Genomic DNA, 27,135 nt, shown 5'->3' on the forward strand with positions numbered 1-27,135 from the left:
ACCTCAGATTTTCAGTTATGTACTGTAGAGCTCAGCTTCAGGGGAATGTTAGCCCAAATGCTAATAGAAAGTCTGCCTTTCCAGCTAATGTTTGTAAAAAAAAAAAAAGCTTTCAAATTCTTCCTAATCTTCTGCTTGTTGTCTTTTTGATGTGTGTTGGCAATAGAAAGTACTGTTTTATGGCTTTGTAGTCTTAAACAGCAACCTCCTTGAGCAACCAGTTGCCGAAAGTTGGCAGGAAAAGTAGCTAGCACCAGCTTGCTAAAAGTTACCTGGTGAAATGTCACAGTGATTGGTGTATAAACACTATCTAAGCACATTCAGTTGTGTAAAGCATTGGATTGGTTGGAATCAGTAAGTGCTCATCGATGTCATATAAAGGCAGATCATGGAAACTGAAAAAAAATGCTAACAGTCTGAATAAGTTTGCTAGTCAACTTGAGAAAAAAAGGTTTGAAATGTCACTAAATCTAACTATGCTTCTGAGATATGTTAGCTAAACAACTGAATGCTTTTTGTAATTGAAAATCAGTGTTAGAAATGAAACTAATAATATTGGCCCTTACAGTCTTATCATGAATGTCCTTCAGGTTCTTGGCATTGGGCCCCTCATTTCTACCCTTGTACTTGTTGCTTAATTATAATATTCTGAATTTAAGTTGACCAAACGTTTTACAGATTGTTTACTTGTAAACTGTTTTTTTCTGGCTACATCGGACATCTATTTCTCTGGGCTATGTAGGCTATGCAACACTTATTTTTTTGAATCTGAAAGAGAAGGGAGACCAAAATGTTGAAAGAAAAGAAGCCCAGAGAGACAATAAAAGAGACTGAAAGATGGAAGGTAGAAGAAGAGGAGGCAGATGGTCCAATAGGCGGCCACACTCGAGGGGCTGACGAAAAGCTGCAATCTCCTCTCCTCCTTCCCCTCCACTGCTTCTTGTAACTCATGAATAATAGAAAACAGCAGACATGGAGGGCTCTCACTTCACTCTGTCAGTGCCTATTGGTCCCTAAATATCTCTCCCTCTCTTTATCACTGACCACCTTCTTCTTCTTCAATCTCTGACTGACTTCTTTTCAAATCACAAAACCAAAGTGTGCTCTAAGGAAAGTCTATAAAGCAACATAAACTACTGTGTACAACGTGCTTAACTGCTGTGCACAGCAGCGTAATCTATTAAACACTTCAAGATTTGAACCAGAATCATGTTTGATGCTAGGTAAGCTTTCTTAAAAAAATCCCTTAGTTTTTGTATTGTTTCAAAGAGGTAACTGAAAAAAGAATGAAATAATATAAGATATTAATAAAAATAAGAATTTTCAAGAAATTATGTGAAATAGGCTCTATGTTGTATAACCTAAATTGTTTAAGAAGTGCACATATTCACTTAAGGATATGTGATTGGTCACAATTTAAAGGACATGTGCAATGTGATAAAATAATAATAAAAAACAAAGAAGATAAGACAGGAACAAAATAGGTTATCAAGAACAAACTAAACCAAATATCAGTGTACCCAGAAGGAAACAAATTTAATTCCAACTGTTCATCTATTTAATGTATCAGTTAAATAGAGTATAAATACTGTTTTCTACCTCTTTTGAAGAACTTTTTCACCGACCAGCATTACCCATCTTTTAGGGAAAAAAATGTTCATCTAAGAACCATTTTGACAATCAACATAATGAAAGTTAACTTACATACTTGCATTCTACAAGATAACCATTTAAAGGTAGAGTCAGTAGAAATGTTTGTTGCAGCAACATTCAAACATGCTCCTTCTGGGCTCATCACCACCAGAAGTGCACACTTACTGCGAACGTAGTGTACTTTTATTGCTTGTATCTACACTGCAACCACACACTAGCACAAGTTAACCACCGGTGATTGACAGCTGCTAACAGAAAGCAGACGCACTCCCCATCCACAGATTAAAGCCCACACAAGGTTCACCCTCGTTTTAGAAAAGCTTTTCCACTTAGCGGTTAGCCTCACTGTGATTTTATTTTCTTTGCCACTACGTCCACGTCAGTCATATTCGCTGGTATGAATTGCGTTCAATCGCTGAATTGTATCCGCTCCTAAGATCACCTGCAGGCTGTGATTGGCTGGGGGAAACACACCAGCTCCTCACCCAGAAACAACACGAGTCATCAAAGTACAGGTGTAAGTGTCGCTGCAGACACAGTCTCTACCACACATGTATGGAGGACCATGAGTGATGATTGAGCAGAATCACTTTCGTATAAGTCTATATTTTATTTTCAAGTTACTGACTCTACTGACTACCTTTAATACTGATTACTTCTAATACAAGCATAATTTGGTCTCAAGAGATGCAGTCTTCAACTGAGGTTTAGGACTAACAATGCAAGTTTATGACTTTGGACTGAGAAAATAATTCAAGAAAAACTCTGAAAATCAGACATCAATTCTTCAATTCTACAATTCTCTTAGCACACACTTTTGTCCAACGAGACATTCATTAGAGAGTGAGTACAACACAAGCAAGGATCTTGAGAGTACACAACATCATTAACGAAGTGCGTCAAGTCTGATTGGACAGGTTCTGACAGGCAGTGCACAGATGCAAAGCTCTTTTAGAAATAAAAATGAAGTTAATAAATGATCATCAACAACAACAACGACAGCTTCTCATGAGAGTTCTAAACATAACCATCCTAAATACCTTCATCAATATCACGATCTTTATCATGATCATCATCATTAACATTAAGTGTGTAATGTTCAAGAAAGAGCAGGAGCTTCAACTTTTATACACATCAACACAATGGTACAGGAGAGTAATACATGCAACAAATGCACAACACTTCAAAGCTTGGATGACAATTCAAACTGAGGCTGTAAGTGATTCACTTATCTTTTGGGGTCTAAGGATCTAGCTTTTCATTTGATGTACAGATTACATTTTTAACACTGGTCTGTTAAATCTGTGTCAAAGTAACTGTATGGGTATATTTTTAATACAAATAAAGGGAATAGTAAGACAGCTGACTATTGCTCAGGGTGTGTCTGTCTGCTTTTTATGGGTCATGTCCCCTCAATCCCATCGACACACACTGACACACACGCACACATGCACTCGCTAATGCACTCAATCCCCCTCATGCTTGATGCTAAATCCTCACCCCCATTGTCCCTTTCGCCCTGAAATCCTCAAACGATCGGCTTTCCTCGACACAAGCACACACCCTCACACAAACCCACACGTATACACATCACCACCACCATCACTCTCCTCACTGCTTCCTCAGTCTCTCTTCAGTCAGGGCTAATGCATCGGTTAATGGCCCGCTAACCCCCCCATTCACTCTCAGATTACACGCTCGTGCACACAGGAGTATACGCAAATGTGCATACCAATAGACATGCATATGCACATTCATGCAACCATTTGAATACTCTCTGGTTCAGATGGACATGTGTTCATATACCTACATACACCATACACACACAGATGCACATAGATAACACAAAACATGCACTTAGGGCCCGTCAATCCTCAGCATACATTGATGAGTGGATTAGGATTAGCAATCCACCCCCAACACTACACACAAACACACTCTCAGTCTATATAAAAAGGGACCTGAACCAATCTCTAATGCACATTCTGCTGGTGGTGATAATCTCTCTCTTGCTCACACCCACCACACACACCAGACTGACTGCTCTCTGTGCTGCTCAGGTCACCACATGCCATCTAATCTGAGACTTTTAATCCACTCTTTCTGGGACCTTCTCGCTCTCCCCCTCTCTCTCATGAATGCACTGTTCTGTCTTTAAATAGGTGCGTGGGCTCAATTTGTGTATAACATTACAAATTGTTTAGTAGTTTGTCTCAGACATGTAAAATCAACCATAAACCTGTGGAGATAGCATACAAACACGACTGTAGGGTTGAGAGGCCTTTTCAACATAATGGCTTTAGTTTGCTTCAAGAGATCTACCAAAATATCCTTTTAAGTGCAGATAACAACCCTCTTTTGGCTCTTTGGTTTCCAGTCCAACTGGGAAACAAAGACAACACACACAGAAGCAAGTTGTGGCTGGATGTCCTTTATGACTAACTAGAGCCTTAAAAACTTTGTTGACGATAGTTGATGGGATACGATATTAGACCTACTTGTTTCTGAAATTTGTCTGTCAAATCTGATTTTGCTCCGAAACCAAAATCAATGAATATAATAACAAATATTTTTGTGTAGCTCACACAGCCAGTAGTTATTAGCTGGCAGTATGTGTTTGTTGATAGCTTCTTTGTTGTTAATGTAGATTAGTAGCACTCCATCAGGAGTCAGACACAAGACTTTGCATTAGAAATAGAGTAGGTGTCTTAAGTGTTGAACACTCTTAGGAAGCACATTATTTAAAGTATGCCCGTACTGGGACATCTTTGTAATATATAAACCTTTTTATCCACACAATATCTTGATCCAAGCACCTTTCCAGGCTGGTAAGCCGCAGTCTAAAGAGAATCTGATGTTGTATCATGCTATCATACATTTTAATGCCAGACAGTGTTTGAAAAACAATCCACTGATTTATTTTTGTTATTTTTATTCCACAGACTCCAGGCAGCTTTGAAGGCAACCTTGTGTGTCATAGGAACTTACTTAGATCTGTTCTCCTTTATTAAGGCTATTTTTAGCATTTAAAAACACTCAGCTTTTCCTTCCAGCTAACTCCCCCGACTCCAAATGTTTACTGTCTCTTTCTGCCTCAGGTTTCTCAAAAGATATGAACTAAGTGTGTCTCTATCCGACCGATCCTGCAGCTTATTGAGCTGATCTGCTGATGGGAGCAGTGGATTCCCTGGACTTTAGGTTACCATTAGCACTCATTATCGCAGCAAGGGTTAATCCACCCGAGGTACAGCTCAGAGACATACAACACTCTGCTTTATCCAGCTGGAACTGTCAAGAAACTCTAATGTTTTTCAAGTGAGTGCCATCTCTTAGCTGCATTAAGCACAGTTTGTGAAGTATTTGAGCTCTTTCAAGGCAATTTATTTGGTTTTTGGTATTTGCAATTATAGGTACGACAAAGTGTGATTACTAGGACAAATGGGCCAAAAATAATTGTTCAAATTAAGGAGGTAGCATGGGGTTTGCATATTACTTAGTACAACAGTGATGTGTAAATGTTGTGTTCACAATTTGTTGGACAAAAATTATATTACTTTATATTTTTACAAAACATTTTGACTTTATGAGATAACTTGTTTGCTCTAATAAACTGTGCAGTAAATATGAAGCTGCAGCTAAACGCTAGTTAGCTTTGATCTCCTTAAACCACCATGCAGAGTTTGTCGGAGATGACTTAAGAAACAAGATTAAACATTAATATTAAAAAGTTAACACTATATTTCACACAATATTTCATCTACATAAAACAGTAAATTAGTGAGCTGAGGTGACAGTTTATTTCCTTAAAACCTGGCTAGCGGTTTTAACGTCCCAGTGTTTTTGTGTTAAGTTAAGCTAGCTTGCTGAAGCTGTTGAAGTAAAGAAATTAGTGTTTGCAAACTTTCTGACTTACTCTCAGTAACAAAGCAAATACATTTGTTCCCCAAAATGTAAACCATTTCTCAAAGTTTCAGTACTTATTAAGGTAGTAACACAAATACATTTCAAACTCTATAACTGATGTTCTTGCAGACATGTAGATAAGAATCAGCTGGAAGCTTAAAGTTCACAGCTTAACAAAGACCCTGAAAAGCCAAAAGCTTCTCAGCAAGATGCTTAGCTCTTATTTAGATGCTTTCATTATACATTTTCTTTGGTTAAGTTAAATATAATACTGCAAGCTCCAGTAATGCCGTTCCCATTAGCCCAACATTAATCCAAGCTCAACGCTAAAATCAATAATAACCCAGCATACAACTTGCTCGCTCAATACACATAACCCAGCCAGATCAGATATAAGGTCAGGTCATTTGGTTGGGGGGGAGCAACTATTATACGCTGGGGGATGGTAGGCTTTTGTGGTGAAAGATAGCTGCCAAATATTATGATAAAGTATTCTGTCAGAAAAGTGTGGATATAACAAACAAGATGGCAATATGTTTTATGACAAAGTTCCCACAGTCCAACAATTCAATCCCGGTGTAGCCTGAGCTATCTAATCAAACAGATAATGAAACAAATCTGTAATTTCAATGGAACGATTTTGTGAAAGAATAACGAATCATAAACAGGACAATGTTAGTTTAGTTGAGGGAGCAACTTTGCAGTTAGTAATAGTTATCACTATTGTATTACAGAACAATTCCATTACAAATAACAGAAGTATTTCAGCAAAATATCTTTCAAAAATAATTTCAAAGCAACAAAAAAGCTTTGTGCATGATTATATATCAAGGTTGACACAAGTTTATTTACCCAGTTTGATTATACTTATGTATGAATGAGTATAATTTATAAAATGATGGCTGGTTAATTTATACAAGTGCACCAAATGTTATATACTTGTGGTTCTGTTTGTAAGTTAAATTATATATTGCAAAGTAACAAGTGAATTACTATTTCTGTCAGTTTAATATAGGCTATGCAAAATACATCAGACTACTCCAATTTAAAGATTATTGTTGTAGTAGTATGAAGATGCACAAGGTAGAAATATTTAGGCATAATATAACCTCAGACTGTAATGACAAAAACTAGTGAATGTTGTAATGCACAACAACATGGAATTCAAAATGGGAGACGAGCAGGCTTAAATAACACAACAACTGTGACAGGTCAAATCTGTGACCTTTTGCCTAAAGGATCATCAGTCTAACCACGAGGTCAATCTGTTCACAACATAGCCTGTATGGTTGAACACATTTATCTGACAACTCCTGGCTCATGTCCTAAACTCAGTGCAGTGAGTAAGTGCTATTTCTTGTTTTCAGCTAATGCAGTAGGAATTTAAATACACTAGCTCCCACATTGTGTAAGTATCAAATGTGCTTGTACTGACCTGTGAGCTCAGGGGCATGTTGGTCCTAAAATGAGGTTGTGGTTGGGTGCTATGGTGGAGCATTGTTTTCTGTCAGCAACAAGTAGGGATTGTTCTATTAAACAACAAAAATCTTGTCTAAAGTCAAAGACAGTTGACAAGTTTCTTTTCCTGCCATTGAAAGGGATGAGCAGTCAATGACCTTCCGGTTGAGAGGCGACCCAGTCACATATATAGTCCCGTACAGCAGGAGAATGTCTATGATGGACATGGTATCCCAACTTGAATCATCACTTTGGTTAAGATTGGGGAGCAGCTTGGATATAGCGTGCAGGAGGATGATGAGGAGGACTCTCCAGTAATGGTGACTGTTTCTGGGTTGATGTCACTACAATGTGTATTAGAACTACAGCCATGAATCCACACCAATAGAGCATCATATACAGGCAACTATAGTGTAGGTGTAAGAGTGTAAGGCAGCGAATTCTGTTCAATGTGAACAACATTGTTAAAACTCACATTCACTTGCAGTCAATCTGACCATTATCTGCAGTTTCACGCTTCGGTTCACCACAACTTCATGTGACTTTCACAACAGGGATATAAGGACAATAGCAGGAAATATTTGGTAGCGGCAGTGCAAGTATGAAAACAGAACACGAGTTCAAAAATTTCATTAAACTTTTTTTGGAGATGATTAAAAAGGTTTTTATTTTGCTACAGAAAATTAATTGCTGTAGCTACACTTGAAGAATTTCCACAGACATTACTTATCCACCTTTCAACAAGTATGATCATCTTTGTTCAACAGAGAGAAAGCCATGAGGAAGCAGGGAATCTTGTGTAATGATAAAGGTTGCTTAGTTTGCAAATACAATACTGCGTGGTAATGGTAGGAACAGATGGCTACCATGACATTTAGAAAAGTCATTTTAAAGTTTTGTTTTCAGCAGAAAAAAAGTCCCTTGAGGCTTTTCTTCTTTTCTTGTCTTCACTTAGAGAGTCTCATTTTCTTTGTTGTGACATCTTTCCAGTGAAGATGTCAAATCAGACAACCTGCTAACATGGTGTAAAAATTCAATTTAGAGCTTATGTGCAGGCAGTGTGTGAAGGGTTTACAGCATTTTCTTGGTAGTGTGAAAACCTGTACATGGATGGCTATATTTGGCCACAATTGCCTCGGACTGAACTTGCCGGAACTGCCATATTGTGTGTCAAAGCCCAGAGACCTGATACTTAATGCTGGAGCTAGAAACACAGCAGTCTGTTGATAGTTTGACGGAAATCTAATTATTGCTACCTACATGGATGATGTGGCTTTTATCTTCTGGTAGCAGCTTAAATCAAAGAGTATCGTCTTCATGAAAATTCTGAACTAATTTTGCATTTAAGCGCGTCGTTTAAAGTTAGGTGAGGTCAGATTATTAACAGTTCAATAAGGAAAATGTTTGGTAGAAAAAAGTCTGTTGTGCACTGTATTTGCATCAGAATGTGTGATTAACTTTAACTACACTACAGTGCCAATTTGCCTTGAATAGTATTGTATTCAAGAAGGGTTTCTGACCAACAGTTGAGGTCTAAGGGAGCGCACACACTAAGATAGGAGCTAAAAAAAAAATGGCCAGGATTTAGAACATGCCAACTTTGGTTCCACAAATCTGTCAAAGAAACACTGCTGCATTATTTCCATGGCTGTATATGGAGACAGGATCAAGGATCTGGTTCATTAAGACTTATGCACTGAGCCATGTACCAACTGACCTCTGCTTTGGAGCGTAGAATCTGGCCTCATCTCTTTGCCTTATAAGGAAAAGTCCAACTTTGACTGTTACAGTAATGGTCATCATTCATGTCTGCTGTTCCTGTCCATCCACAGTTCTCTGTCTCCCTCCCGCTCCTCACTTTGTCTTAATCCCTCATTTTCTATTTTCCATGTCTCCCATCTGTAAAATAAAAAGTATGCTTCACAAATCTCTTTTTCATCTCTCTCTACCTCCCCACCCCCCTTCTGTGTCGGGAGATATGGGTCACTCAGGGGGCAAACTTCATTTCCGTAAATGAGGACAGAAAAAGAAATCCTGACACATTAGTTAGTTAACAGCACACTGCCCCTCTGTCACCCTAACACACGCACACACACACACAGCAACCTGAGACCTGTTTGTAGAGCTAATTAGCATTGGCTCTCTCTGTGTGCGGGCATGTGCCCGTGTGAACAAGCATATGAGTGTATATGTGTGCACAGCTGGGATGGTGTGGCGCTCTCTGGCCCAGTTTTAGCTGAATAAGGGAGAATATTGTGGGCCGGCTAAAGAGCCAGGGGTTAGAGAGGACAGATAAAGATAGATGTGAGAAAAGGAGAGAGAGAGAGATAGGGAGAGAGATAGGAAAAGAGAGAGAGAGAGATAAAGAGAGGGACTGAAAGAGCGATGCTGAAGTTGTTAACAACTACAGCTGGTCTCATGAGATTTTCTGAAGCGTGTGTGTGTGTGTGTGTGTGTGTGTGTGTGTGTGTGTGTGTGTGTGTGTGTGTTTTTGTGTGTGCTCTTTAATAATTGTGTGTATCCATGTTTTTTTTTCTCTGTGGTGTCATTACTGGTTATCCCGCTCTCGGGGGAGTCCATGTTTACCCAGCATGGTCTCTGAGCTGTCACTGCAGGAACCGTGCATCCATCATCGCTATGGCAACCAACAGACGCAGTGAGCCTGCGTGGATGTCACCTTCAAACGCATCCTGTTCAGCATAGAACTCATTAGTCAGGTAATGGTGGAAGGAAAGTGGAACTGAAATGTTGACTCCTGAAACCTGAGTCAAACTAAATTATTTCCAGAGATAACAGAAATGTGGAAATAAAAAAGTTAAAGGCTATAGTTTATAATCAATTCTACAGTGTTCAGGACTTCTCGGTCACATTACCTTGTTCTCATTGCATCAAGTCTCTTTTCAAACACTTGCAATTAAAAGTTTGATCTGTAACTCTGAAATGTGATGTAAATGTAAATGTGATGAACACACAGACATCTATTTTCTGAATAGCAAAAGGACATCCAGATGTATCAACTGTGTGTAACTTGCTGAACCATAAAATGCAAACTATATGCAAAATATAGTGTTGGAACACGTAGGCTATTGTCTGACAGTATCCAGAAACATCTCGACAATTCTTTCCCTTCTGAATTTTTGGTTGTCTCTGTAACGTCCCACAACCAACTTGAGACCAAAGAATTTCATTTTTTTTTGGCATACGACCACAGCTCACTCAAACGGGAGCAATCAGGAGAACTACAAATAAAAAAAAACAGAACACATTCGGCAGAGGAATCTTTTTCGCCGATACATCTTGATTACACATATGATTGTATATATGAAGTATAATGATGATTTTGCACTTATTTTGTTACAAAATAAATCAAATAAAAACAATTTGATGGCACTACACAATTAATATATCTGCTTGTATATATAGCTTGTTGCTACAAATAATGTACTTGCAAAGACATGCTTCATTTGTTAATGGTGCAATATGATTTGATAATAATGGGATACCTCTGTATGGGTAACACAGAAAGGCCGAACAAACCCAGTGTTAGACTCAACATTTTAGAGACCATAGTCAAACCTCATTCAGTTTTTCACAAAAGGACAGAATAGCAGAAAGTGTACAGTAAACCTGTAGTTAGTAATCTATGTATTTTTGAGCCCAGCTTCAAGGAAAGGAAACATGTGTAGCCTCTAAACAATTAATACATGCAGTAGATGGGAACTGTGCCCACATTTTATATGGATGTTTAATAGTTACTGATGACTGACGTTTGTTAAGTGAGGCAAAAAAGTTAATGCCTAACTTGTGAAGGAAGCTGAGCTTTCCTGTCCTCTCGTGCACCTTTGCTGTCAGTGCCGACCTATACTTAATGCTAACCCTGTGTATATGCATTCAGACGTCTGTGTATGCAAACTCAGTGCAATAGAGCCATGTGCAATCACAGCAGCACTTAGTTACAGGCTCTAGGGCAAATGTGCAATTAACAACAGTACCTCTTAATTATGTGCAATACTCCAGCACTGTGACACTATTGTACTCCGATACTTTACCTCCCTTAGCAGCACCTTGAGCACTTAAAGCTCTTTTAACTCTGATGGTCACTTTATACTGGTTTGTTCTGAAGAAAATCAAACAGCCACTCTTTATACTGGTATGTGTCTCTGTTAACAAATGTACAGTATATGTTGTTGTTTTGTCATTACTTGTTGTATTGGTTTTGCCTGTCATTGTGGTATTATTTAACTTTGTTTACCTGTTTACACACCAACCTGCCAAGGGACTACAAATGGAAATGAGCCTATGGCTATAATCTGGCATATTCACATGTTAATGTTCATTAATGTGCACTGTCACTATTTTAAATAGATAAATAAATACTAAGATGCATTGCAACAGTTCGGTTTTCACTCTAATAAAAATGTCAGAATAGCCAATTCAACCAAAGCTCTGTACAATGTATCCTCATCTATAATATCATCTACATTTACATTTTGTTAGATTTTGGTGAATAAGTGTTGTTGTACAGCTTGTTTGCAATGCAAGTAAAGGCTAAGCCATCAACTCTATACTTAAAGCCTGGAGATCATTAAATAGAGGCACAGTGAACACATTTAGCAGCAAACATAGGTTTGCGCCCCCCCCCTTATAGTGCTGTGAAAAATGATGTTGGGGCGATACAACACATCTGAGATTTAAACAAGCCCATCAACACATCAGATAAAAGACATCCAGTGTGTGTTTGAGTGTGTGAAGAATGTAGGCCTTCTGGGTCTCAAACGTTTCAAATTAACAAGAATCCCTGTGGGTTGCATTCATGACTCACTCATTGCACTGGTGACAGCACTGCCACACACACACACACACACACACACACACACACACACACACACACACACACACACACACATTGAGTAGTGTTGCGTATCTTTGCAGATGATAGTATTCCTGTTCCTGTAGAAGAATAGCAGAATCTCTCAGGAGAAGAGTAGGAGGAGGACGGACACAGTTGGTAGTTCTTCTGCCAGCCTCCTCCCAATTAAAAATTATTTTTAAAATACTTTTTTCTTTTCATGTTAGTGCTTGAATGTATGTATCTGATTTTGTCCATGAAATGAAGTATTTCCGCTTTGAAGTCGTTTGTTTTGTGATTCACTGTTAGAAACAGAGCTGGCGTCATGTCAGATATATCTAGTGGATGATTTGTTCTGTGGGCATCAGAGTTTGTTCCTTCTTTCCAAATACTGCAGTTATTTTTAATTGAAAACAATTGGAGGGGGTTGAAAATTATAGAAGAAATATGTAGATGCTGTTTTTTGAGTTGTGTGGGAGAGGAAAAAGTCATAAAGATTGAGCTTCTTCAAAAAAAGTCAACGCTGGTTGAGTGTACAAGATTATTTAACTAAATATAGTTTCTTAAGAAAATATAACGTTTTAGAGTGCACATGGTTTTTAATGATAAATAATAGTTTTTAAAAAAAAAAACCTAGACACACTAGTCGGTGTCTAAGGAGGACATTTTCCGAACACAGACAGTAAGACCCACCATGAGTTTGATAGTTAAAAAACAGCAAGGTGAAATTTTATTTAAGAAAAGAATACCATATGTTCAGGATACGATCAGTAAAAACACAAGAGGTACTGCTTGTTAAATGGGATCGCCAAAACACAAATTAAAAGTTCCTTGCAGTAGCCTCGGTGGAGATTTGGACTTTTATACAGGTATTTCAAATATAAAACCTTATTCCTCAGAATAACCTTCATTGGGAAAAGGGAAAGAAAAATCTAGCAAATAATGAATATTTTAACTTTTAAAGTGCTGTTATAAGGACTTCTAACTGTTTATGTTACAAACAGACAAGAGAGTGTTTTGCATCCGTTTGCATCTGTTTTCCCATATCCACTCCTGAGCGTTTCTAGTCCAGTCGCTTGTTTACACATGTCCCTCGCAACAGGAAAATGTGTCTGTTTGCGTTCAAACATGCGGCCAATCCTAATAAATTCAGGAGGTTTTCAAGAGTTCTGTGCAAGTGTAAAAACACCAAAAGTCAAATTGAACATAAAGTGTGACTTGGCTGAGGGCAGTGATTTGTAGCAGTGCAGCGTAAAGCCAAGCCAGACCTGTAGTCCTGGTCAGGCCATAGCTTTTAAGAGAAAAAAAGGGCTTTTTGTCAGGATAAAATAAAAGCCTGCAGACAAAAACAACACACATGCACACAGACATTTTAAGTAGGTCTGTGTTTGAAGCCATATGCCCACTGCCCACAAATGCATCCTGCCTCAATAAAACATGGTGCTTCATTGTTAATCTTTAATAGTTCTGTCCTGGAGAATTAACCCAGATGAACACACATTTAGGGCACCATCCCATCACTCAGACACACACACACACACACACACACACACACACACACACACACACACACACACACACACACACACACACACACACACACACACAAACAAACATTCCCTGCTATCCTCTTTCCTCTGCCTCTTTTTCTCCTCTCTATCTTAAACCACCTTCACTTGGACAATCATCCATCAGCATTCCTTCCTTTCTCCCTTCTTCTCTCTGACTGTCATCATTGCTTTCGCCATTTTTTTCCCTTTTATACTTTTAACCTACTAAACTTTTTAACATTTCCTCTTCCTATTCTCTCACATGACCCTCACTCCTTTTTGACATATTTCACAACAAGTTACAAAAAAGGATGGCCTAATAGAGAAAGTTGTATCCTGGGGACAGATCATTAAGAAACAAGAATGACCAGGTGGAGGTTTGAACGAGGTTGTGTAAAAAAAGAAAAGCTGGTAAATAAAACATGATGGATAAAGAAGTGAAAGAAAAGAGGAGGAGCAGAAACAGGACGTAGCGAAAGGACAAAGACACCCTGCCAAACGTGGCACCAAGCCATGAATCAGGGTGTAATTTGATAAATTATTTATGTTGCAATGCTTTCCATATGCTGGGAGGTTTCACTTATGGCATTGCCTGTGTACTGAATGTGTATGTTATTGTGTATATGTCTGCATGTAAATTGGTGAAGTGGCTCAAAAATTAAAATTAGAAGGGTATTGCACAGATAAACTATGACTCTGATGGAATAGATCAAATCCTTGCAGCGCTCTGAAATAGCATCACACTTATCAAACATGGCTAAATGATGTGTTCATTCAGTTAAATCCAAATATGTACAACATGTGCAGGGAACATCAATACATCTCCGGTTAATGTCCCCTTAGAGGAGTAGTTACATAAACTCTAGTGAACTCATTCACCTTTCTATGAGTCTAAAATATGATATTTCAATATGCTCATTACTAGTCCTCTTTAACTATCCTCTTAACAAAAAAGTTTAAATATTGTTTTTTTTATGTTATGATTTGTTATGATTTGTATTTACAAATTGTTCTTCTCGTCTATCTACACCGTCTCTACCCTGCTTCTCCTGCAGTGGTCCCCTGTGCCGCTTACTGCAGCACTGTCTACCACTGAGTGGTCAGACTCTGCCCCCTGCTGGCTGCATCTGAAAGCTATATACAGAACATCACCTTGTTGAGTTGTTGTCCAAAAAGAGGCCAATGTTGGCAAACACTCACAGCCACAGGTCGTCCTTTAGCCTCGGCACTGTGCACCCTGTGATTTGAGCCACAAAACAAAGCAAATGTGCTCATTTAGTTACACAAAAATAGGACAAATCACAGATAAAACAATAAGCAATGGTTAACTCTGTCTGAGCTCAGCTGTGATTGTTTAGGATGAGATTATTGTATCATTAAAGACACTAAATATATAACAACCCTCAGGTCAGAAGCTGTTTTTTTTCTTTCTTTTATAACACCTTTTTCTTCAACACTTCTCTACAAATTGTCCTTTTGTACCTTATTTTTACACAAGCCATTATTAAGTGTGTGTCTGCTGTAGTTGGATGTATCAGCAAAGGAGAAGGCTGAGTACAGGGCTGTGGTAGGGGAAAGACCAAAGACCAAGGAACTGGTTGTGGATCTGAGGAGGGCAAAAGCACTGGTGACCCCTGTCTCCATCCAGGGGGTCAGTGTGGACATTGTGTAGGACTACAAGTACCTGGGAATATATCTGGACAATAAACTGGACTGGTCCAAGCACACTGAGGATGTTTACAAGAAGGGCCTAAGTCACCTCTACTTCCTGAGGAGGCTGAGATATTGATCACTATATTTAGAATTGACATGAATTGGTACTTTTCTTGCTTCTCTTGTAAATATGCTAATCTGTATGTGCTCTGTATTTGTATTATGTAATTTTACTATGTAACTCTTGATATAACTATGTAGATAAATGTGTGTTATGTTTGCATTTTAAGGTTTTCATTTGAGGCTGTGACCCATTTAAGTGTTTATTGTGACGATTGGTCATGTGACCATTTGTATTTAGTGCCCTGTGATTGTGCTGGGCGAACCTGAGGAAGCTACAGGCGGAACGCGTTGTTCACTCACAATAAGATATAGTAAAGTTATTTTCAGTGTGCCACAGACTTTTAATGCTGTTGATTTATGACAGTCTTTCTAAATTGCCCGTATGTGAGTGTGAAAGTTTGTCTGTCTCTGTATGCCAGCACTGTGATTGACTGGTAGCCAGGGTGTACCCCACCACTCGCCGAATGTCAGCTGGGTTCAGCTCCAGGCCTCCAGGACCCTGAACGGGACAAGCAGTATAGACAATGGTAGAATGGATGGAATCCAGCTTCTATTGGGATATTGCTTTTTGATTTTACACAGTTCTACAAGCATTGTGGTAAAAATGCACAATATTTATAGAGTATTATGTTTTGTTTACTGGTCAATTCATTTTTTAAATTTTTTTGTTACACATCTAGTTTTAAAAATAGTAATACAAGATTATTTTGTGTACAGTAAGCACATTTCAGAATTGGCTAGACTCATCCATAAAACTTTCATATATGATATAAACTCTGTTGACTTTCTTTCATTTTATTGAATGCATATTATTTTTATTTGTTAAAAAAATGTTGGTGTCAGAAGTTTTCTTGAGGTAGGCTAATACTGTTTTGTTTAGCTAGTTTCCATTTATTCTGACACAATGAAGGCTAAATGAAGGACTAGCCCTGATTTCTGTTTCCCCCCCTCACCATAAGTTCTCCTCTAAAGGTCCTAGATCCTAAAGGTGAAGAAACAAATCTTTAAAGCTTTGGTCAAACCGAGCCTTTCAGACATGACGTCAAAGCTGTGTTATATCCTGTGGCTCTCTGGGTCACTCTATATTAACAGCAACTCATCTTTATAATTCAATACCATTTTGGACCCCGCAAGGAAGTTAAACATTTATATGCAACACTTGGACAAATCAAAAGTTTTTGACCATCATGGTAACATTTCCTTTAGTCATCCATATTTCTTCGTACTATGGAATAAAGTGTTTCAACTCCATAAGATGGGTACAAAAATGTTTTCCATCTATACAAGTTATTGTTCTGACCATTCAAATTTCCAATTGTTGATTTAAACTTAAGTGGCTACTGGGCTAATTATATGATCAATATTCCACTTCATGATACTAATGATTTACTGGTATTACATTTCCAACAGTTCATTCAATTTAAAGTTCTCTTTGAGCGTGCTTTGCAACTCTCAATCTAATAAATGATTATCCTACATAGAATGAAGACCTTATGGACTTCTGGCAGCGACTAGTTTGTTAATATAGGCCAATATTGATTGCTTGATTGATTGATTGATTAAATTTATTTCAGACATATCAAATAAAATCAAACAGATCAAAAATACAAAACAAAAAGAAAAGCATGAAAATACAAAAAACAAAAAACAATGTTCAAATTATTTCACAAAAAAAAGTAATATTGAATATTCCCAAGTAATATTGCACACATTCATCACCAGTCGGACTGCAATGGTAAATAGGATAGGATAGTACTTTATTGATCCCCAGAGGGGAAATTCGGGCGTTACAGCAGCACAGACAAGAAAGCTCAAAAATACACATTAAACAGAATAGATAAGATAAAAAAAAAAAATAATAACAATAAAAATAACAATAAAAATTAAAAATTAAAAATTAAAAATTAAAAATTAAAATTAAAAATTAAAAATTAAAAATTAAAAATTAAAATAAATAATAAATAAATAAAAGGGGTATATACAGTACAAAATGAATGATGAAGTTAACTGGGGGGAATTGAGAATTGAGAGAGTATTTGCAGAGAATGACAAGATAAAGTGACAAGTGAAATATATTAACTCACAGCCCACAGTTTTGATTAAAAAAAAAAAACCAAATGCATTTTTAAATAGGTAAACCAGGATGACTCGACTGAATCAGAACAACAAACCTGAGATCTTGCTCGCTGTAGTCGCGGAGTTGAGCGAACGAGATCTCGCACCCTTCCAGCGGAGCTTTTTTTTTTTTTTTTCTCTCGCTGCACAACCAACTTGTCACCAAAGATGGCGATTTGCTGAGTGCTCATGGATACACACATTTCTCGGCTAGTTTGTTATCTTCACAGAAACGCCAACTTTTAAAACTAATTAACTGCGTTCGCGAGCGACTATTTTCGCCACTTGAAGCCAACCTGACACCACGTGAGCCACCGCCACCATGCAGATCACGCTTAAAACTCTGCAGCAGCAGACAATTCAAATTGAGATAGACCCCGAGAAAACGGTGAGTGGCTATTAGCTAAGTTGCTAACTTTAGCTCATAGTATAGCGGTGAGGCATCTGTCTTTACTTCACATTGAGACCAAGCAGTTGTGTTAGATATTTCTGATCTATACATAACTATCCAAGTAGTTTCTATCAAACACATCCTGCTAATAACAAACAATACCAGGAAGGAAAACTACACGAAACGGAAAACCTGACTAGCAAACGATAGCCAGGTGGCTAGCAGAACAAGCCTCGTTATCAAAGTCATTACGAAGCGTTTACGTGTTTGTGTTGGGTTCACTGCAGCTTGTGGTCTCCAGTGATATCTCAGGTGATTCAATGTGCAGTGCTATTACTTTTCGGATGAACACAAACTGCCCCCCCAAAAAAAGGCTGTGAATGCTACCGCTGCTTCTATTGCTAATGCTTATGACACTGCCAATTACCATTAGCCTGGTTGGTAATGTACCAAGAAGCTGGCTAAGTTTGTTAGCATGGTCACATTTGAACAGTCAGCTGGCAAGGCCAACGTGAAGTAAATAAGATAATATTCATCTTAAAGTGTTTTTGGATTGGATGCTGTGTGATATACTTATTCTGTTATAGTTCCTGAGTTGCATATATCAAATATCAAACTGTATTGTGGGCTCATGTTTTTTTTTGTATGGGTGGGATATGTATTTATATATTTGTTGTGTGTGTGTGTATGCAGGCTGCTGGAACACCTACATTTCCCTGCTGGGATGAATAAAGTTTATCTTATCTTACACATTTATGTACCAACTCTTACTACTCCATGGCGTTTTCTGCTTTTCAATTCAATTCAATTTTATTTGTATAGTGTCAACTCATAACAAGTGTTATCTCAAGACACTTTACAAAAAGCAGGTAAAATACCTTACTCATTGTCTGTTAACATTACTTACTTATTGCTATGTTACAAAGATCCAGCCTATCCATCATGAGCACTTTAGCAAAGCAGCAAAAGTTACAGTGGTAAGAAAAAACTGCCTTATTAAAAGGCAGAAATCTTCGGCCGGATCCCCGGCTCATGACGAAACAGCCTTCACAGGCCTAGACTGCACCGGGTTTGGAAAGGGATAGGGGGAGAGATGGGATAAGATGCAGGAAGAGGGATAGGGGGCAAGGGGGTGGGGGGGCAAACCGTCCATCAACAATCCGGTGCTTTGTATAAACACTGTCTTGCAATCATAACACATATATTTTAGAATATTAAGGTTCTGTGACTTTAATCTTGGTGATTAAAATGCCTTTCATCGTACTCGGTAAGGTTTGTAAATGCTTGGAAATAAAAGCGTTGTGAGACCAGTGTGAAGTGTTTGCATGTTGGTTGTTGTGGATTATGATTCATCTCTTCTTCATCAGGTGAAAGCCTTAAAAGAGAAGATAGAAACGGAAAGAGGAAAAGACAACTTTCCTGTGTCGGGGCAGAAGCTTATATATGCTGGAAAGATCCTGCAAGATGACACACCTATTAAGGAATACAAAATTGACGAGAAGAGTTTTGTTGTAGTGATGGTGTCAAAGGTGAGATCTGATCAACTTCTCTTAGTGTGTATAAACTACATCATTTTGTTTGGTTTAACTTTTAAAGCTTACATTTCTTAGCCAAGTTATTTTCAACATTTAATGAATTCATATTGTTGTGTTGTTTTACTATTAAGTAGCTCATCTAACAACAGCTTCTTTTTTTTCTTCTTTTTTTTAAATGACAAAAGGCTAAGCCAGCAGCTGCTGCCTCACCGCCAGTCTCAGAAGCCCCCAAGCCCCCCGTACAAGACTCTGGCTCCCCGTCAACAGCTGCCCCAGCCACAACGCCAGTTTCAGCCCCAGTCCCTACTCCAGCAGCTGTCCCCATTCCCCCTGAGGAGGCCAAAGAGGAGCCAAGTGCCGCAGCCACAGAACAACAACCAGCCAGGTAGATGTTGTCTGTTATACGTTGTGTAATGCTATTAAATCTTTGGAAATACACAGGTGTGCTGGAAAGTAGTACTGGGGGAAATTCTCCTCATGACATGTTGATCACTGTTTATGAATGGAACTGGAACATTTCCTTGTCAATCAGAAAATGTCTCACCAATCTGACCGCTGAGAGGTTTGTTTTTTTACCTACCAGGAACTATACAGAGCCACTATGACTAGTGATTTCCAATCCTTAAATAATTATGACTCATTTTAACTATTACATTTGTGTAACTGCTGTCACTGAATGGTCTGTTTGACAAGATGCATTTTGAAGTTTGTAAAGGTGTTCAAGTTAAAATGATCATAAATTCCTGGTTATGTCTAAAGGGCACACATATCTAGTTCCCTACCTTTTATGATAGTTATACTTCCAGGGTTAAAAAAGTCTCATATTTCTAAAATCCAGTGTCATACCATTTTTTTTGTGTAAATGTTTGTGCTGAGCTGGTGTCAAGTTTTCACAGTGCATTTTTTAGAAGGTTGGATTTGGGCTGGGCAAACAAAACAATCTCAAAGGACTGACGCATTGACACTTTGGTGTGTAAACTTATGGATAGAGTAAACGGCCAGTAAGTCTGCAGTTTTTGCATGCAGGTCATTTACAGATAGGAGTACGCATCAGCTTCCCACTGCAGAGCCTCGTTGGACCTATTGATAAAGAAAGCAGATATCTTCTGTAAAAGACAGAACTCAACGAATGGAACTGAGGGCCACGAAAGTGACGGTTTACAATAACTCCAGAAACTGCTTTAATGATTAGGCTGAAACAAAAAGAACGCCTTAAAGATGCCTACAGTGTTGAGGATTCAGAGAAATTGTAACATCCATCTCCTTAACATAAAAAAAAAAACTATTTTTCAAAACAGTAATTAGAAAAAAATATTTAGCGAACTGCACTGAATGTGTGGTGAATCTAAATTCAGTTGTCAACATTGTGTGATGTTTACTCTACCATGTCTCCTTACCTTTGTATCAGGAATGATGCAGAGCCTGTCTGATATGTTTCCTCTCCATCTTTATGTTTTGTGATTTCAGCAGTGGGAGTCAGGGCTTGGATGCCTCCTCAGCGCTGGGTAGGTTGCGGATGGCTTTCTTCCAGACTTTCATTTTATGCTGCACAAAATTCTTTGGATCCCATGCAGCTGCTATAGTCTCAGTGTAGTAGTTGGGCTGTTGTTTTATTATTGTGTCCCCTTTGAGTTAGTACCACAGCAGTGCCTTCTTGTGTTAAACTTAGGTTATACTATCTGTACCAGCTTGGGCTCTGCTCTGAGTCAGGAACTCTACACGCTGCATTGTGATACATACTGTTCCTATATTTAACCTCTGGCAAAAAGTAAGCCGTCCTTTATTATGGTATCACAGAAATCAATAGGCATTCCAGTTTTGTCCATTCATAGGTTATAAACATACTCAGAGAGAGAGAGAAGATGAGGGATCAGACTTATTTTGAAGCTTATACTTTCTTTTCTTTGTAGTTTTAATAGGAAGTGCCATCCCTAAGTTGTGATTTAAGACTTAGCTGCTTTCCTACAGTTCAATACAAAGCATACTAGACATGCCACATTTCTCACAGCAGGGTAGATTTAAAAAAAAAAAAAAAAAAAGATTTCATGTTCCTTGTTCCTTGTTGATCTTCAAGTGTAAAGGTGTAATAATAATAATAATAAAGTTTATAAGCACTTATCAAAACCAATGTCACAATGTTCTTTACAGGAAAAAAAAAACCAACCCAACAGTCAAATACACAACAATAAAATCCTATTAAAAAATCATGGAAAAGAAAACAACAGTGCAGCAATCATCCAATGAACAGAGAAAAGAGAAACAACCGAGACAAAGATTGGCTAAAGTTAACAGTAAAACAAATAAAACATCATGGATGAAACAAGGATTAGAAGAAGGCCTTACGATAAAAAAAATGTGTTTTTAAAAGACGATAGTGATGTAGCTAGTATCTACTCAAATACAAACTGTGTCGTAGTAGCCTTGTCATCTGTGTATGTGGGTGTGTGCTGTATTTTCAGTGACGGGAGCCGAATATGAGGTCATGCTGACAGAGATCATGTGTATGGGCTACGAAAGAGAGAGAGTGGTGGCTGCACTAAGGGCCAGTTTCAACAACCCCCACAGAGCGGTGGAGTACCTTCTTACTGTGAGTCACACACACACACACACGTATATACAGAATAAAGACCTTCCTACCAATGGAAAAACACCCATGCTTAAAAAACATTCTTCCTGATAACAAAAGCTTAGCTACACTCTGATGGAAATAAATGCACTGCAAGGTGTTTTTTTTTTATATTTCAGTCCAACCCCCCATAAATAAAAATGATATGATTGACAACATTTTCATAATCCTCACGGGATAATTCAAAAATAGTTGTTGAATGGTTGGGCACTACTAACTAGAGTGTTAAAATGGTCCCTCAAAAGATCAATCCAACTCCGCCTGGAATACTACAAAAGCTGAACATTAGCACTTTCATGAAGGGCTTTTGCATAAGCCTGCTGTAGCTTTATCCTAATGCTTCTCAGAAATAGGAACCATAGAAGTTCACTAAGGTGAGATTACAACAACAACGACAACGATTTGTGATTCAAAGTGAGTGTATCAAGTTATGTTAAAAACAAAAGTCTATGACCCTTTCACAGTTTTGCCATTTCCCCCGTTTCTCTGATGCATGCATGGACTGTCTGCTTGTTTGATTGACAATTGTGTTATTGTGTTTCCAGGGTATTCCCAGCAGCCCAGTCCAGGAGAGTAATCCCCCAGCACAAGCTCCCACATCTGGACCCACAGAAGCCCCATCTCTAGCAGAGGGTGAGGCACGCAACTCACTTGAGTCCAAAAAATATACCAAGTCAACACTAGTGTCTGTGCCACCCTACTGTATGAAAATAATACAGAGAAATGTAAAAAAAAAAAAAAAAAAAAACTGCCCAGGAAATTGCTTTCAGGTTTAATACAAATCAGAAAAGGTCCAAAATGTCGATTCATAGCCTCAACTAGCATGCATACTTTAGAGTGAACAGGTTGGTCAGGATTTTGAAGCTTAATTTAGTGAAGGCTGCTTCAATCATTTGTGTGTCACTGCTGATGGGCCTGGACCCATTTACAGAACATAAAGGGTTAATACATGCTGTAGCCTCACCAGCAGGCTGTGACTCATCCTATGACTCATTAGTCACTGAATGTTTTTCTACCATGCTATAATAACTTTGCTACATACAAGAGTGTGTGAGGAACTCGCACGTTACAAACCACTGACTTTTTGATCTGCCTTTCATCCCTGGCCCCTAAAGTGCTGTTTTGCAAATAATTTGAAGATAATTCAAATATTTTTTATCTGTGGTTTATGGTTTTTAATGGTGATTGTCCGTAGGAGAGAACCCACTTGCATTCCTGCGAACCCAGCCTCAGTTTTTGGACATGAGACAGGCCATCCAGCAGAACCCTGCTTTGCTCCCAGCTCTGCTCCAGCAGCTTGGCCGGGAGAATCCTCAGCTTCTACAGGTATCCCGGTCCATACCAAGATACAAAGAACTACCCTTCTATTTAAGCCTTTATATTATTTCCTTTAAAACTCACATGCCTTTCTTTCCTACCTATACTTTCTTTTCTTTGTTTAATAGGAAGTGCCATCCCTAAGTTGTGATTTAAGACCTACCTGCTTTCCTACAGTTCAATACAAAGCATACTAGACAGGCCACATTTCTCACAGGAGGGTAGATTGAGAAAAATATTTAGATTATTTTATATTATTTCCTTTAAAACTCATATGTCTAAGTCTTTCTTTCCTGCTTATCTTGAGATTTCTAAAAAAAAAAAGACAGAAAATTTCACTAGATCCATAAGGTTAGATATTTTTTGCTAATTATATCCATCAATCAGTTTTGATTTGGGGACCTTAAGGGTTTCTACTCCACATTCACAGAGGTCAGTTCACCATGGGCTCATGTGAAATGACGCGTAGGGCTTTTAGTATTGATTGGTTAAAGAGCAGCATCATATGTTTACCTGACAACGCACTTCACGCTGTGTACATGCACAAATTACAATTTACATTCTGAAACACTATATATTGTGTGTCTGTGTCTCCTCCAGCAAATCAGTCAACATCAGGAGCTATTCATCCAGATGTTGAATGAGCCAGTGGGAGAGGGGGGTGATGCGCCAGAGGTTGGAGAGATGGGGGCAGCAGGGGAGGAGGGCGCACCTGTCAACTATATCCAGGTTACACCTCAAGAGAAGGAGGCCATAGAAAGGGTCAGTGACAAATGAAGACACAATATAGGACATTTCTTTCCTTCTGTAGTTAAATCAGAGATACAAAGTTTAGATTCTGTCCGTATTAAAGCCTTCTGTGTAATCGTCCTCCTTTGTCTCTCTGTCTGGACAGTTAAAAGCGTTGGGTTTTCCTGAGGCTCTGGTGATCCAGGCCTACTTCGCCTGCGAGAAGAACGAGAACCTGGCGGCAAACTTTCTCCTCAACCAGGGTCAGGAAGACGACTGAGCAGAAGAGATCACTGCCTTCCTGCTCTTCCCTCCTACACCTCCCCTCTTCAGCTCAGCATAAAGACTGCACCCCCAAATTACTGTACAGCCACCAACCTCAGCTCTACCCAACAAGAGGGGAGGAGAGGGGAGAGCCAGCAGGAGGGTGTGGGTGGGTGGGTGGGTAGGGGTGGGACTGGGTACGGGAGGAGGTGTGAGTTAGGTTGTGGTGAAGTTAAAAAGTACACAAAGTGGGGGTTGTGTGCAGGAAAGATCTGGAAGGGGGCGGGTGGGGGGGTGGGGAGTACAGGAGAATGATAAAATCCACGTGAATTCCAATGGAATGTGTGGGGTTTGTCTTTGGGAGATCTATACTTTGATTTTAGACGCGCTTTGTGAACATGAGGGAGGGGATGCAGGTGGGTGGGTGGGGGGTGGGGGTTTGTGACGATTGTGAGTGCTTGTGTCTGCGTGTGCGAATACATGTCTGGGTGCCTGTGCAGATGGATGCAAAAAGCACTAAGCTGAAAATTAATCAATCTGCATTCTCTAAGTTTGTTAATGCTGTAGCTGGATGGTTGGAAGAACATTGTCCTCACTGCACTGCAACAACATTTTCAGTGTGTGTAACTGCTTGTATGTACCTCTGTAAGAATCATGTACGTATGTCCAAGAATGAAATTGGCCGATAGACTGGACCATGCTGCCCCTTTATGTGTCTGACATGTTGCCTGGCTCCTTTAAGTCTGATTGAGGAAATATGGGAACCAAACTGACAGATCAATCTGATTATTTCATTCACATTGTTCCATACTTTTCCCTCTACGGTGGTCGTACAGATTAAAGCCAATCAGAGTTCCTGTGAAAGCATTTCCTGCCTTAAAGGGCACCTCAATGCGGTTTTGTCTATGCCAATAGCCTTTAGTGCTAATTAACACTACCCATACATACATCTACTGTACAACTGTAACACTTGATTTACTGTTATTATAATTATTTTTCAGATCATCCATCTGCTATTAAAAATATAGAAGCAAAAAGTACTCAATAAGAAGTAGTTACTCACAATTTATCAGAAAAAGTTGCTACATGCTTGGTAGCTTTGGGACCTTTAAGGCGCTACAAAAAAAAAAAGAAAAGCAGATCCTTCCTCAAATTTTATAAATTAAACTAACTTTATTTTCTAATCTGTAAAGAGAAGTATAGTTAAAGCTATTGGTAAGAAGTGACAACCGAGACAACAGTTTGAAAGACAAAGGTGCATCTTAAAGATGCAGTAAGAGACTACAAAGAAACAAAAGCTCTTCAAAGAGGCAGAAGAAAAGAATACAAAGGCACTAACAACTTCAAGAATGGAAAACTGACTACAAAACTGCTTTTGAGAAATAGGATGCAGCGCTTCTACTTCGCATTTTATGCTCTTTCAATGTTTTGTTCCAGGGAAGGAGGGATGGGGCCTTTTCATTAGAATCCCAAATAGCAGCCAATCAATAATATAGTTTCACTTTAGACCATTTACTTTATAAGTCTTTCATTTTAACTGTTGAAGAATATACAACTACACAATAAACTTCTTGGCAAGGGCTTTGAAGGTCAGTCATATCTCATTTTTTAGTTGCTTTGCTAAAGTCCCCCCCCCCTTTACCAGGTCAAACATGCTGTCATACCTGTGTTTTTGCATCTATGGTTTGAATCAATCAATCAGTTTTTATTTGTACAGGGTCAACTCATAACAAGTGTTATCTCGAGACACTTTACAAAAGAGCAGGTACAAAGACCTTACTTATTGCTATATTACAAAGACCCGGTCTATCCATCATGAGCACTTTAGCAAAGCAGCAAAAGTTACAGTGGTAAGAAACTACAAATCCAGGGAAACGCAGACGGTGTATATAAAGGCTGCATTATGCATTTTGAGGCGCAGTTACACTCGGAACAGCTTGAGAGTGAATGTTTTTTTCTGCAAGGAGCTAATCTAATCTTTCACCATCACACTGTATGTCCTGATGGGCCACTGTCCACTACATAATGCGGTATAATGAAGCTTATTGATATATTTACTGGCCTGGTTGTGGTGTGTGAGGTGGGGATGTGTTGCAACTGTTGGTTTTGACTGAAAAGGTTCTCCATAAACAAAAACTTAAAATGAAAAAAAGATGTGTTCAGTCTCATTCTGTGAAGTTTTTACAGCAGAAACATAATATTAAACTATCCACTGCGTTATTAAATATCGGAAGCATTCTTGAGACCTTTGACAATTTGTGCCTCAATAGCAGTAGCATAATTTATTATAAGAGGTCTGAATGTACAAACTATACAATCAGGGCATTGTGAGTGGCCCTCTTGTGGGTTAATCCAAAATTACAATCCCAGCATGCAATGGATAAAAAGCATTGAATTACTCTGACCTTTACTCTTGGTACACTTGTGCCAGCTAGTTTTTTTTAAAATTGTATTTAATGGCTGTTTCGGTCTTTATTTGATAGTGAAAGCTGAAGAGAGACAGAAAGGCAATGTGGAAAGAGAGAGATCAAGGGATGACATGATGACCAAATGATGTCAGTCAGGAGTTGAACCAGCAATCTCTGTTGATGTGCCTGCTCTATCATTTGAGTAAAACCAGCAGCCTGATTTTTCAGTATCTTAATTTACATGTTGAGGTTTGGACTTTACACAATCTGTCAATACAGTTATACATTGAAATCATAATGCCTCACAGCTGTGTCAGTAATGTGGTAAACAATCTAACCTCTATTCCACTATGAAGCAGCTTCTAATCGACTATCAAATGTAGCTACTGGGATATTGAATTTAACAATTAACATGCTCATGAATCTGAATCTAATGTAAGATGAAGTCTAACTTTTAATTTTTTTACCGTGCTCCTTTTCCCACTTGTGACACATCTCTCCATACTTACTGTTCATTTACTTGTTTCAAGCTTGACAAAAGTTTTGACACAGACGCACAAT

At 38.6% G+C, this 27,135-nt stretch overlaps 1 protein-coding gene across 1 annotated transcript; it reads left to right on the forward strand.

Moving 5' to 3' along the window:
• The first annotated feature begins 17,434 nt into the window (after window positions 1-17,434).
• On the forward strand, window positions 17,435-25,748 carry rad23aa (RAD23 homolog A, nucleotide excision repair protein a). Its single transcript, XM_020655085.3, has 9 exons — window positions 17,435-17,692; window positions 19,063-19,224; window positions 19,416-19,615; window positions 20,698-20,735; window positions 21,690-21,817; window positions 22,402-22,489; window positions 23,052-23,182; window positions 23,774-23,935; window positions 24,069-25,748. Exons 1-9 carry the CDS (start codon window positions 17,627-17,629, stop codon window positions 24,180-24,182), a joined length of 1,089 nt encoding a protein of 362 aa, XP_020510741.2. The 5' UTR covers window positions 17,435-17,626; the 3' UTR covers window positions 24,183-25,748.
• Window positions 25,749-27,135: the final 1,387 nt, after the last annotated feature.

The sequence above is a fragment of the Labrus bergylta genome, chromosome 16 (assembly GCF_963930695.1).
Source record: "Labrus bergylta chromosome 16, fLabBer1.1, whole genome shotgun sequence".
Lineage (NCBI taxonomy): Eukaryota > Metazoa > Chordata > Actinopteri > Labriformes > Labridae > Labrus > Labrus bergylta.